At 41.1% G+C, this 14035-nt stretch overlaps 2 protein-coding genes across 4 annotated transcripts in view; both read right to left on the bottom strand.

The window, feature by feature from the left end:
- LOC146501364 (bromo adjacent homology domain-containing 1 protein) overlaps positions 1–14035 on the bottom strand; it is a 55130-nt gene that overhangs the window by 8942 nt on the left and 32153 nt on the right. The window lies entirely within an intron of this gene.
- Positions 2476–12207, bottom strand: LOC146501365 (echinoderm microtubule-associated protein-like 1). Of its 3 annotated transcripts, XM_085131794.1 has the most exons (8): positions 6361–7927; positions 5775–5969; positions 5153–5204; positions 5075–5113; positions 4236–4337; positions 3731–3762; positions 3604–3630; positions 2476–3300 (listed from the first exon to the last, which is right to left on the bottom strand). In XM_085131794.1, the coding sequence occupies exons 1-8, from the start codon at positions 6527–6529 to the stop codon at positions 3026–3028; spliced, it is 891 nt and encodes a 296-aa protein (XP_084987920.1). In that variant the 5' UTR covers positions 6530–7927; the 3' UTR covers positions 2476–3025. The 3 variants fall into 3 exon arrangements, with proteins under 3 accessions (XP_084987920.1, XP_084987917.1, XP_084987916.1); XM_085131791.1 differs by lacking the exon at positions 6361–7927 and adding an exon at positions 11786–12207 and having other exon boundaries at positions 5075–5204; XM_085131790.1 differs by having other exon boundaries at positions 5075–5204; positions 6361–7895.

The raw sequence follows: 14035 nt of genomic DNA, 5'->3' as shown, positions 1-14035 counted from the left end.
CTGATGATTGTACATGAAAGTCAATAAAGGTCTGATCTGGGGTTTTTTTGTTTTTGTTTTTTTCCTGGATACTTTGCTCATAAATCTAATGGGTCTCATGAAAGCTAGTATGAGACAAAACCACTGCCAATTTCTATAATGAATAAAATTCACATTTTATCATATATGTAAAATCTAGGTGTCCAGAAATAACAGTTAAATGTACTTTATCAAACTGTAACTAAAACTATTAACACCTGGGGCGCTGTTTCGCTGAAGGTGTGCTAAAACCAATGACTGTTGGGCAAAAGAGCTTGCAAAGAAAATCGTCTGGACTTCTTTAAGTTACTTGAAGACAGTGACTGTTGGGTTTTTTTCTGGGGGGGTTGTTTGTTTGTTTGTTTTGTTTTTTTACTTTATTTTAAGTCCTACCAACTTCCTGCAGAGGCTTTGGATACTTGCCGTTTTTGTTATTTAGTTTTTTTAATGATTGAATAAAGGTCACATTGACTCCTTGCACCATCTTGTGGTACAAATTGGTATTACATGAAAAATACAGACGTTTTAACTTCAACTGAATCTTGGATCTCTTCAACACAACGCGTGCAATATTCTGGACAACTGCTTGACATAAAGTCACTGCAGCCTTTTTCTTCACATTCTCTTGGTAACCTTAATTAACTTTGGAAGGCTCTATAGGAGGGAGCGAATAGCTTTGATTGCTCCGACCGTCCACAACAGTCCCAGTTTCTTATGTGGCCCTCTGAGAATTTTTTCACCTCTGCTCTAAACCATTTTTAAGCACGTGAATTTTTTTTAAAGTGCCCTGAAATGAATTAAAAATAAAAACTACATCCTAGAAAAATTTAACAATCTGAAACTTTTTTTGGGAACTTAAAAGTTAATAAAAATGAGGAAAAAGCCGAAAAAATATTTTATTATAAAACTTGTCAGCACAGAAAAAATGAGGAGCCTTTGGGGTTATGTGTGTATGTTATGACTGGGACGCCCTGTGAAAATTACAGCCATTCTATACTTTTAAAATCTTGTCAATAACAAATACCCCCACACTGAAATAAAAAGCAGGTGTGTGTGTGGAGGGGGGGGGGGACTAGTGCTGTAAGCAGCATTAATTGAACTAAAACATTTTAAAGAATCAAAATAAAACCTGACAAATGTTTCCATCATTTTAAAATCCCAATCAAACCTTTAGTAGTTCTCCTTTTCAACAGCAGAGGTCCTATTAACTCCCAAAGAGCACGTGGAGGATGCACTTTGAGGTCACACATTTCCTGCACTGCTTTTTCCGTGTTAAATCTTTTTTGGATGCAGATTTTTCTGAAACTATGTGTGTCAGATGCTGCACGCATTCTAAATGTGTTGTAACTTACGACGTTAGAATATGTGATATTTGAAACATTTGAGGCAGAACATGAAGGAGGTCCAGCTAGCATGCTGGGAAATATATTACTTATACATCCTTTCCTTGCTCTCTGTGATTTGTGGATAATGTGTACAAACCTGTTGATGTCAGCTAATGCAAGAGCTAGGCTATTTTTTGCAAGTGTTTTATGATCAAAAGAGAAAAGACTTCCATGTCTTTGGATTTAGGCAGTGACTTTGCAAAGCGCAAGCCCCAAATGAAGTTCTGATGGGTGAGTACCAAGGTTATTATAGTCAGCTAAAATATTAATATAAGATATTAAAAAACACTTTTGTTGACTAAAATTAAAAAATATATATATAAATAAATAAAATATATATTTTTAAAAGATACTCGCAGCCCCTCATTCTCCTGTAGATAGATCATTTTTTATATCCCAGGTGATTATTAAAGAAGTTGACCTCTGACCTTAAGCTCAAGGTCACCAGCATTCAACCTTTGCTTGTTTTCGTCTTGTTTTTTGTTGTTGTTGTTTCTAATTAACTTGCTCGATGAGGTTTTGATGCATGAGACTTTTCTTCTCTACATCACTGTGAGTTAGCTGATTTCAAAAAGTTCAGTGTTTTAACACCTATAACACCTGTACTGATTTCCCTAAATTGTGCCTCTAACATATGCTCTCCATTCAATATATATATATGTATATATATATATATATATATATATATATATGTATATATATATGTATATATATATATATATATATATATATATATATATATATATATATATATATATATATATATGGCTGTAGAACCGGAAACTGTTGCTCTTGTAATTCTCTTAAATCTCCACTTGAATGCTAAAAAAAAGGTCACAGTATGTGATTTTCAACAATTTCCTGCTCATCAAAGTGTTCAGCAGCCATTAGTTCTTTTTAGCTACCTCATGAAAGCCTGTTGCTGTCATCATATTAAAGTGGCCCCATATTTGTTGCTATGTGAGCAGCTGATAGCTGGAGCATAGCTGTAAACCACCTCTTTCTTTTATTATGGTACCAGCCACCACCACATGCACACACGCACACACATTAAACTGAACCACAACAAGTGTTTTCACAGTGTTTGTTTTTATTGTTTCTCCTGATTTAAAATGAGACTTTCTGGGTACACACTGTAAATAATCTAAAGTGGGATCTAAGGTGGGACATCAGCTACGAAACCGAAAACATCACAGCAAACAGACTCGCTGGCACACATTGAGTTACAACAACAACAAACAAAAAAAAAAAAAACCCAGCCTCTCTCTTACATCGCACATTCGGTGCCCACGCACTCACGCAGCGTGATGGAGACAAACATTAGCGGTGAACACAGGCCTTCGGTGAAGCGCTGTGCAGGTACCAGCGTGCGACAAATGGAGCTATTGCTATGCTGTGCGGTGTGGCTACGAATGCATCAAAGCTTTCACTCTATCCTCAGAAATAAGTCCCAATTGCTGAATTGCAACAAAACCTGTATTTGTAGGTTTCAAGTGGTTCGTTGAGGCTTTCATTTGTTTTTGGGGTTTTAGTACGCTCGGTAGCAGGAATGGAAAAAATAAATTCTCCACACTTTTTCCTATTTGTGCATTAAAAGTGAAGAAGAAGAGTGCAGCTCTTTGTCAGTAACAAATCTGAAAGTACTGGCTGGGTGATTTGATGGGGCTCTTGTAGCTCGACGTGTCATGCGGTGCGCTCTGGCCGCTTGAGGTCTTCTGGAAGTTTAAGGTGAAGGATGGGGTTGCTTTCCTCGCCTCTGGCTTGCCGCCCCCCTTCGCCTGAGGGCGATTAGGAGCGGGCGCGGGCCCGCTGTGGGCGGGCACCGCAGAAGCGGTCTCGGCAGCTTCAGAAGACCCAGTCTTTCTTGTGAGGGGGCTCAGATAGATCTGCATAGTCACTAAGTGAAGCGGTGAAGTGAGGTGAGGACGGAGAGAGAAGGAGGCAAGAGTGGAGGAGTGACAGGAAAGGAGAGCGATGAAGAGAGCGTGAAGGGCGGATTGTGGGCGTGGATGGGACGAAAGAAAGAAAGACAAAAAAAATAAGGGTGGAAGGGGCGAGGGAAGGCACACAAGTCATGGTGAGATGTGGAAATATGAAAAGATGAAGATAAAACAGGAGCTCAAGCACGATTTGCTTCGTTATAAATGTAAACAGTGGCTGTTTTGCGTTACTGGGGGTGTCAGACAGGGACGAAGCCTACCTTTGCAGTGTGTCACACGCCTGATTCCTGCAGCAAAGCAACACACATGCAATTCAGAGTTAAACAACGCCGGGTTTCTTTAACAGTCCTGTTCTGAATGCTCCAGGCGGGGAACCAGTCAACTCACCTACATTCACTGCAGCCTCTCTGGGTTTGCCGCTGTTATGTTGACGGAGAGAGAGAAAAATGATACAGAGATGCCAGAGGACACGAGTGGGAGAGAAACAAAGAGATGCAGGGACAGAAAGAGAGAGTTAGCAGATCTGAAGGGAGATATAAAAGGCTGAAATCTTGACACATCAGTTTCCGGTTGAGTAGGCCTAATTAAAGGTTTCCTGCGCTCGTGCCCCGCGTTTGCTCTTGAAACAGGATGTCTGGGGCTGAGATAACTTTGATTTAAATTTAGAAACAAAATCACCTCGAAATCAGCAGAGATCCACACATGATCCGGTTTGTGAGAAGTGTGTACGTGGGCAAAGAAATCTGAAACACTGTTACACAACTGACAGACGCCTAAGTTTGTTGTGTGTGTGTGTGTGTGTGTGTGTGTGTGTGTGTGTGTGTGTGTGTGTGTGTGTGTGTGTGTGTGTGTGTGTGTGTGTAAATTTAGAAATTCAATAACAGCTTCTCACCTGTCCTGAACTTTCTTGCTGCTCGAGGCTGCAGAGGCGGGTCGTGTTCTAGCGCTCTTACACGGGCTGTCTTTCACGCTACCAGGTGGGCTCTTCACACCGCTGGAAAGACGAAAAAAGCGAGTGGGGTCAGAAAAAAGAAGAAGAAGAAATGGACCGCACAGAAGTGAAAGAGGAAATAGCCAGAAGGTAAGGAGAGATTAATTAGAAAGGTGAAATAAGAGTGGAAAGAAATGAACCCGCTTTAATAAAGATGAGCGCGATGATGAGGGTGATTCTCCGTCTTGCTTTTTCCTCATACTGAGCGGCCGGTTTTAAGTGAATGGAGATTTACCACTCTCTGTGCAGTTATATCAGAGTAGCCCAGATGTAGCACCAGCACATTAAGGTGCCACAGATAGCTTATCGTGCTCTCTAACTAATGCTATCTAATAGCTGTATCATTTGAAATGTAATTGAGAGGAAGAGATGTGCAGAAAATGGAGCGGCGCTTTATTGCTTTGAAAAGAAGAGGCTGGTGTTGGGGATCGTTACGGAGCATCCGTGCGCAGTTTCTTAGATACCGGAGGCTGTCTTTCTGATTGCTTTTGCATGTTAAATAATGAGAAGCGAAGCTCGCTAATGAAGACTGAAGCTGCTTGATTAGCACACGCTTCTCTTCTGGGTGAGGTGGGGTGAGAAGGTCTGCTGTGTGAGATCACTCCACAGTGAGCAGTAAAGAAATTTAATGCCGTTTAACGGCAGACGTTTAAGTCGGCTCGGAAAATACACAACGTGATCTCCTGCACATATTCAAACAGTGAAAATAATCTCCAGCTCCCTCCCAGAGGACTGGGTACCTTCGGGGTGGTGTTGGGCTGTAGTTCCTGGTTGTGGTGGTGGAGGGCACCGTGGTGCTCTTCTTCAGAGAAGCTGTGCTGGGGGTCACCATGGGGGCTCTGGAGGGCAGAGCCAGAGACACTGGCCTGGCTGTGGGAGCAAACACGCACACACGCACATTCTGTGAACTGTGTTTGTTGTGAATGCTCTTTTTGTTGCCTGCACAAACAAAGTCCCTTTTGAGGAAAAAGCCATGACTGAATTTTTATTGGCATTTCTGTCGTTAAACACTGAGCACTAACTGGGTTTGCACCACTCTGGGATTAAGCGAAACAAAAATGATTTGATTCAGCTTCTCAAATGTGATACTTTACTCTGCTTTGTGAGATTTATCTCTAAAATTTGAGCACACGTGCTTGGATTTGATAAACTGTGATATTCGATTTACTCTGTGACTACACATAGACCTAATCAACAAAAGAAAACCCGTCTCTTTAAATCATCTTTTATTTTCTCCACTATGCGCATTTTTAATACTATAGTCCCATTCTAGCAAATGCACCTGAGGAAGAATGACTGAATCAAGCACATCATGTACAATCTATAAAAAAGTCGATGTCCTCTCGTGTACAGCAGGCTGAGGGATTAAAGCGCTTTATGTATCGACACACCTGAAATCCTTCCACTGGCTTGTAGATATGTCAGTAGATCTTTGCTCACCTTTGGCCCCCGGTGCTCTCCTGCCAGCAGCAGCAGAAGCAGCTGCTTGGTGCTCCTCAGAAATGTTGAGTCTCTTCAGGACGTCAGCCAGAGCCATCTTCAGAAGCTGGATTTCATCTTCTTGCATCTGCATCCTCTGCTCGAGATATGTCAGCCGATCGGCCACATCCAGGCCGCTGGCCGAGCTGCGGTCGTCTGCAGATATGAGGACAGATAGCATGACATGTTTTGCATTATCATTAGAAAAAAAATGCACAAAAGTCCTTCCTTTAAACAACAGCCAGCCTGAAATAGATGCAAGCAGCTGACTTGACATCAAGATCTATAGAAGGTGTAATCAGAGAGGGGGGGAGCTCTTTAGCGTTCCCTTTTTCATGGCTGCACTGTAGAAATCTAATGAGGTCATCACACAGCTGGACATAGATCATCCCCGCAGACACCATGCAGCAGCGTGTAAACAATGGCGTCAAAGCGCACATCCAAAACACCTCTGTCACCATCATTTCTCTTCAAGTGATTTCTGCTTCATCTTTAACTGCAGGCAATCTGTAATCCAACACGGTCACAATGGGTCAAAGGTGGCTACCATGAGAGATGCTGGAAGCTGAGGAGCAGTCACGGTGCTTCTGCAGGCCAGCAGGGCCTTCCTCCACCCCTCCAGACTTCTTCCTCCTCTTCCTCTCCTCTCGCGAGCATACTTTTTCAGTGCTTGTTCCTCCTCTTGCTCCCATCAGACAGGCCTGCTCTCCCTCCATCTAATTTTGATCCGCTGGCGTTGACGTCCACTAAGATTTCATCTCTTTTGCTCCACTTATGTCGCACACAGACACACACACACACAAGATCAGCCTTTCTGGTATTTTAGCCGCCTTTTGTTTGTTTTTTTAGAGCATCCAAATGGTGTTACAGCATCTGCAGCAGGAGATGAGGGTCTTGGTGTTTAGATCCTCTCACGTTTCCTTGGTGGTCGCCGGGTACAATCTGTGATGTGCAGTTGTGTATGACAGAGCTTAAAGCCCTTTGCTCAGGATGAGAGTGTATGAAGGTGGGGGCGGGGCTGATAATGCTTAAAAACTCTGCAGTCGTCCAATCCAGCCTAAATTGTGTGTACGTGCATGTGTGTCTCTGTGCGTGTATATGTTTGTGTGTGTGTGTGTGCAGACTACAATGTTAATCCCACAGCCTGAGCCTCTTTGACCCCGCCCCCACACGTAAGCCCCCTGTCACTAACAGCGCTGGAGACACAGAGAGGAAGCAGCAGAGATAAACCTGAGACACTGCTTGTTCTTGTGCCGTGAAGCTGTAAACATCTTGCACATCCACAGAGTTACAGTTCACAGTGGATGTCACTCTGAGCAACGGGGAGGATGAGGCAGAGACAAATAAAAACTAATGCATCCTTGTGGTTGCACAGGATTTAAGAAGGAAAAAAACCCCAGTGAAACAGGAGTCAGCTGAACGGCATCATTTCCCAGTCGTGCTCAGCCAGAATATACAAGAAGGAGCAGGGATCAGTTGCATAATCTGCTTCCTTAAGTCAACAAAAACTCTGATTCCCAACCAGGGGTGCTTTTACCCGAGGGAGTACTTATCCAGTTTGCCAGGGGCTGGGAGGATAAATCGTGAAGAGGCTCAACTAATTTGATTAAGTAAGCATTTTGGTTTGATTAAAAAGTACATCAGCATAATGAGTTAGCTGTCCAAACCATAATACCACTGTTGCATGAAAACGTGTTAGCCTCAGTAGATTTATTTTGTAACAATTGTTGCACCTTGTACCTTTATTGTGATAAAAGAGTGGAGAGAAGAAAGCTGAGATAGCTCAGCTAAGGGGAAAAGACAGTAAACCACAGGCTCGGCTTTAAACTTACAGCATATGGGTTGCTCGCTAGATCCATTTAGCTAAACAGGCTCTCGGGCTTAATTAATTAAACTGAATATACTAATAATGGTAATAGGTAAGAGTAATAGATACAGATAAAAATAGAAATAGAAAAGTAACAAAAAAAATGGTTAAGTGACTAAAAGTGCAAAAAATGCATAAATATCTGGAATTTTAACCAAACTACAGTATAAAATAGCTAAAGGTGAGCCAAGAAAAGCTTAAAAAGGCTAAAAGTATAAAATAGTTAAAGAGTAGCTAAGAATAGCTTTAAAAAGCCCTTTAAAAAAAAGGGTTAAAAGTATAAAATGACTAAAGAATAGCTTAAAGGGGGGCAATAGTATAACAAACAGTAGTTAAGAATACCTCAAACGGACAAAAGGCAGAAAAACTAAAGTTGCTACAACGTTTTAAAAAGTTAGCAATAAGAACTGGTGGATAAAAAGGTGACAAGTAACACATAAACAAATAGCTTAGGGCTAAATGTTGTACTCATGAATGTAAAAGCTGCCATTTGTATATAAAATATGAATAATAACCACTGTGATGTCTCCTACTTTTTTTCTTGATGACTCAAGTTGGACTTTTTGACCATAATCTTAATCTTTTAAAACCACGGGTGAAGAGCCGAAAGGGAATGTAAACAGTAACCCGAGAACACTGATATCATTGTGACTTGTCAGTCACGAGCAGCGGAGTTCAAGAGAAGCAAGGCAACATTGCTCAGCTTATGAAATATAAAAATAAACTTAAATTAAAGTATAATGATCTCTCTCCTTTAGTCTCAGACTGAGTTGTCATAAAGCTTCATATAGAAACACAGCTTGGATTAGCAAGTGAATGAGCGTCAGTGATTTAGCATCGTACCAGATGAGTTCCCTCTTGCCAACCACCCACGGTCAACATGTGTAACGTAGAGAAGATTGAGTTTGAAAAAGCTGTTAATAACTCATTCAGTGCACTCAAGAAAAGCGCTGAGAATGATGGGGAGAGGACAGCAGCTGTGACCATGTCCGATCGAATAAAACAGCCAAGTTAAGCAGGTGCAGACTCACAGCATTTATGAGAATATCTCAGTCTACCATGTTTAATCAGCTGTTTTGCCAACACTTCACCTTGATTTTTCATTTGAATCCCTCCCTGTTGACAGTTAACAATTAACCAACACACTGCTCAAGCCTTTTAATTCAGCTGATTTTTCTTCATTATTTTATTTTTAAATACTTTCTGAAAAATCAAGATGTAGGCCTGTTTTTCTGAGCTCATGAACAATTGATTTTTTTTCATAGATATGTGGCACTCACAGGACAGCGATTTATAGAATATGATGCTGAACATAAAGTTTTAAAATGAGCCCAGTCTTAAATACAGCAGTAATATTACACTATTTCATACTGATGGGGTTTTTTACTTTGAATATTTTACAATTTTCCAGATTCAGTAAAAGGACTAAATGTTACAATCCCTGATTATGCATTGCTTTAAATGAATACACTCGTCACCTTAGCCACATGTTTTTTCTGTGTGCTGAGCTACAAAGTTTCTGGACAGGGTATTTTGCTATTATGTCAACTGTTCTTGGGGTAACTCTTCATCCTTGTCCTCTGATTGCTGTATTTGGGATTCCTGTTCGCTCACTTACACTTGATTCCACACAAAAGGATATTATAGTCCTCACATCCCTATTAGCGAAACATCTAATATTGTTGCATTGGAAGTCTGTTAAGTATCCTACTATTTCCAGGTGGCTTAAAGATGTCATGTATTTTTTTAAAACTTGAAAAAATTAAATATACGTTGAGAGGTTGCACAGCCAAATTTTTTCACAAGTGGCAACCCTTTATCTCTTATTTTGCTAGTCTAGAGGTATTGCCTGTTTAAATGTACCTCTGTTACTGTTATATTCCTCTAATGTGTTTGATGGTTGTGTTGATCTGTGTGGGACTGGGGGGGGGGGGGTCTTTGTTTTAGAATGCGTTGGGTTTTTTTTTCCATATATGTATATATAAGTTTATTTACTTAGGAAAATGAAGAAACGTTGATTGTATTTCGGTAACTGCAAGTACTGTTGTTTTCTTTTTTCAATAAAAATATTTTCCAAAAAAAAAAAAAATGAATACACTCATACCAAACGATGAATCAGATGGAAATAATAATAATAATAATAATAATAATAATAATAATAATAATAATAATAATAATAATAATAATAATAATAATCTCAACTGCATTGACCACTATTATATAATATGCAGTTTAAACTCCAATCAAGTGGACAGGTTTGGAACTTACACTGTTGTTTGAATGCTTTCAATGTTTTCCGAATGTAGCGTCTGTGAAATGCATAAAGTGCACGTTCAAACTATTTTTAACTCTCACTTGTTGCCGTAGTTCCTTTGAGAATCGAGTCTAAGCGCTGACCTGTCCAGGATGACGATTTCCAGTGTAATTATTCAGGCAGTAATCCGCCTCTCATGGAGAGTTGTGATTTTTGTGTAGGCATGTGATCTTCTGTTTCTCCTCCTGTCCTGACCATGACATCATCCTCGTGCTACCTCCACGCAGCCCATATGGGACTGAGATTAGAATAGCACATAATCCCAGTGCTGTAAAATGGAATTAGCAGCCCAGAGCTCAGTCTCTGCACTAACTCGGCCCCACAAAGAACAGGCAGGCCCCACAACGCTGCTCAGGCAAATGTAAACACACATGCAGCCCCGTGCATTAAGTATATCTGCTGTTTCTCAAACACAGTCACACGCACGCACTGCCACGTTATCGCAGTGAAGGCTTCCAGACTTCACAAACTTATATACATTTAAGCAAAATGCAAATACGTTGAGCTATAACTGCAGCACGGAGAGCCAATGGAGCGTTTTAATCTCGGTTTGCAGCTGGCGCCTCTTGAATGGAGGAACGGCATCTGTCTGCTCGTATCAGCAGTCAGCAGCCTGACACACACACACAAGCCACGTGTGCGCACGCAGTCCTTCACATGTTAGTCCACTGATGCTAATATCCCAGCAGGGACATTTCCCCAAATCTTCTCAGATAAGACACATCCCACAACACCCACAGCTCGACTATGACTATGTCACATGTGAGAAGTAAGAGAGATGTTTAGGATTAGTGTTTGGCTTTATCTTGTTTGACAACCAATAGGGTCCAGCAACAGCAATCTAGCAGCCTGGGAAGATCTTTTTTTATTGGTTTTGTTGTTTTTTTAGCCAGTGTATTTATGAGAATGTGAAAGAAACAGAACAAAAACAAAATGTGTCATTAAAAGCAAATGTAGCAACAATAATTTATGCTTGAAAAGAGAGCGATCAGGTTCTTAAAAGGTTCTGTCAGACACACCTGTTGAGTCACATTCTTCTTCAAACGAAGTTTCCAGCTCAGATTTGTTTTCGTTTTGTTTTCTGGACACGAATCACAAACTGATTTGAATAAATCTGTCATACTGGAAATCATAAATGCATGAGTTCTCTTTTTCTTCATTGTAAGATTTATTCATACGCCACACAGACCCTTTACCTTAGAACCACCTGCGAAATTCTGTGCAATGCAAAACAACAGTTGTGCATGAGCTCTGCTTTTTTGGTCAGTTTTTTTCTATCATCAAGAAGCTAACTGTTCTTTTATCTTTAATGTTGGTTTAGCTTTGAGTTTTTAAGGAGTAAAATGTTTAAAAAGTCAAACTTGTCAAAAGATTTCACAGCTGTAACTAATAAAGTGGCCTGTGTAGTGAGAACTGTGTGTATTGCATTACGTGTTGCATCCAACACACATCTCTGCCACTGTTGCACATACTTTTATACATCTAGGGTTACAAGCTATCATCACCTCCACGCTCTTAGTTATAGAACACTATAGATACATAGTATCTACAATTGTTTCTATTTTCAATCTTTTAATTTTCTGTAGCTATCACATAAAAAATCTTTATGATGACTTTTTACGATCATGACCGCTGTGACGAGAAAGACCAATCACACTACATGCTTAAAGGCTCCAGCTCATCTACTTTGGGCTTAGCGTCCTCCTCCATGCATCTGTGTGCAAGCAGATGTCAGACCAAAACTACATGGAAGTGATGTACGTGAGAGAACGAGCTGCTGTGGCCGTATACCTGTCATGAAGTCAGTGTCTGGTGCCAGCAGGGAGTCGCTGTGGTAGCTCTCCTTCAGTGAGGGCCTCCTCAGGAGGCCGTGGGCTGTCTCCTCCATGCCTAGACCGTGATCCAGCAGCTCCTCCATGTGACTGTCTCCCTCCGCTGTGCCCTCTGCCATAGCCCAAAGTGTGCAGGATCCCACCTTACTCTTACTTACTCTCCAAAGCTTTGCTGCTGAGCTAATACACCTTTCCTAACAGACCAGTGGACACCACCTAATGCTTTCCCTCCCTCCCTCTCGCCTGCTGTCCTGTAAGAAATAAGTGGAGCGTGCTGGCAGAGGGTGATGTCACTCATAGGACAGATTAAGGACCTGGTAAGCCATCTGAAGCTCAAGAGAGGACAAGGCTGTGACAGTAGGAGTCTCTCTCTCTCTCTCTCTCTCTCTCTCTCTCTCTCTCTCTCTCTCTCGCTCTCTCTCTCGCTCTCTCTCTCGCTCTCTCTCTCTGTAGACAGGAGCCAAGGAGGCCTCAGTTAGGGAGAACACTTTGATGCTAAATCAACCTTCTTGGAAGATAAATAGGTCAACTCCTGTCTGCAAACATCCACCTACTGCTCTAAGGAGGAGGAGAAGATGAGTAACAATTACTGACCTGTATGCAGAGGATAAACACTGCCAACAAAAAAAGAAAGAAAACAAAACAAACAGCAGGGTGGGACCATGCAATTTGCTGTTGCATGCAAAGTTGCAGACACGCACACAATTGCACTCCCCAAAACAGCTTACATCAGGATACCATCCGGAGTGGCCGGCTCTGGTGTACTGTAAGGATGATGAGATTCAGAGATTAGGCAGCAGAACTTGATTAATTACAGTCATCAGGAGGACAATAAGCCGGACGTGGTAATTAGACCAACAGAGAAAGAAAGAAGAGCAGATGAAAAGCTAGTTAGGCAATTGTGTCGGGGTCTCCCCTGGTGTAAGCTGGCTTTTTGTCTATTTTGCATTTGCTGGATTGATTCTTTCTCTAGCAGATGCTTCCATTTGCTGATCTGTCAAAGCAGCTTTCTGGCTTCATACATAAAGGACAACCTTGAGTCATGCAGAATGTTTTATTTTCAATATTTGGTTATCTAATGTCTTGAGTTAATTCTTAAAGCCATTTTTTGTGCCCTATGCTTGCTGCTGTTGAAATAATTAAAATGAAAATCATGAAACAGTTTGACTGTGATCAAGCGTAAATGGGGAATGCAGTATGTGAATGTTAATACATGGAAAACTATTTTGCTTCTTGCCCATCAGACTTGCTGCCATGGCGAGTGGCATCTCTGGTGGATCGATGCTGTTGTAGCCGAACTATATACTTACATAGGAAATCAAAAAATATTTGGTTTTCTCTACATATTCTATCACATCACATTATTGTCTTATTTTTACCCATGTATTATGTGATTCACCAGTATTTTAATGTTGTACCTGCTTAATCATTAAGCACATAGTTTTAGTATAAATGTATTAAACAAAGAACAAAGAAACGAAGAAATATAGAGGAAAACAGGCTGTGACTTCATGTTTCTATGTATGAATTAACTTGTGCGTCAATTATCAGAACTCTGAGACTGTTATGAAGGATGGGAGCTTTCTAATGATGACAAAACCATTACAGAAAACAAGGGGGAAAAGTAAATAAAACATAAGAGCGGTTAGGGTGGTCGTGGCTCAAGAGTTGGAAGGTCGCCTTGTATTTGGAAGGTTGCCGGTTCGAGCCCCAGCTTGGATAGTCTCGGTCGTTGTGTCCTTGGGCGAGACACTTCACCCGTTGCCTATTGGTGGAGGTCAGAGGGCCCGGTGGCGCCAGTATTCGGCAGCCTCGCCTCTGTCAGCGCGCCCCAGGGTGGCTGTGGCTACAATGTAGCTTGCCATCACGTGTGTGTGAATGTGTGGATGACTGGATGTGTAAAGCGCTTTGAGGTCCTTAGGGACTAGTAAAGCGCTATACAAATACAGGCCATTTACCGTAAGAGACAAAGAAACTCACATTTGAAGTATTATTCAAAAGTATAAATAAAGTTTGGTGTTACTTTTGGTTATAATTACTATTATCAATTAAATGGATTTCTGTAGTTTATCTGTATATAAAACCTATAAATATATTTCAGCATGTGACATACCCATCTGAATATTGTAAATTCATTTCAATTGACCAGTGATCACCTGCTACATTATCAGTAGGGTTTTGGTGAAGATTTACACGCCTGACTTCTTTG

Source organism: Neolamprologus multifasciatus, chromosome 15, assembly GCF_963576455.1.
Source record: "Neolamprologus multifasciatus chromosome 15, fNeoMul1.2, whole genome shotgun sequence".
NCBI classification, from domain to species: domain Eukaryota; kingdom Metazoa; phylum Chordata; class Actinopteri; order Cichliformes; family Cichlidae; genus Neolamprologus; species Neolamprologus multifasciatus.
The sequence above is the reverse complement of the archived record's forward strand: the minus strand, read 5'-3'. Positions and strand labels throughout refer to the sequence as shown.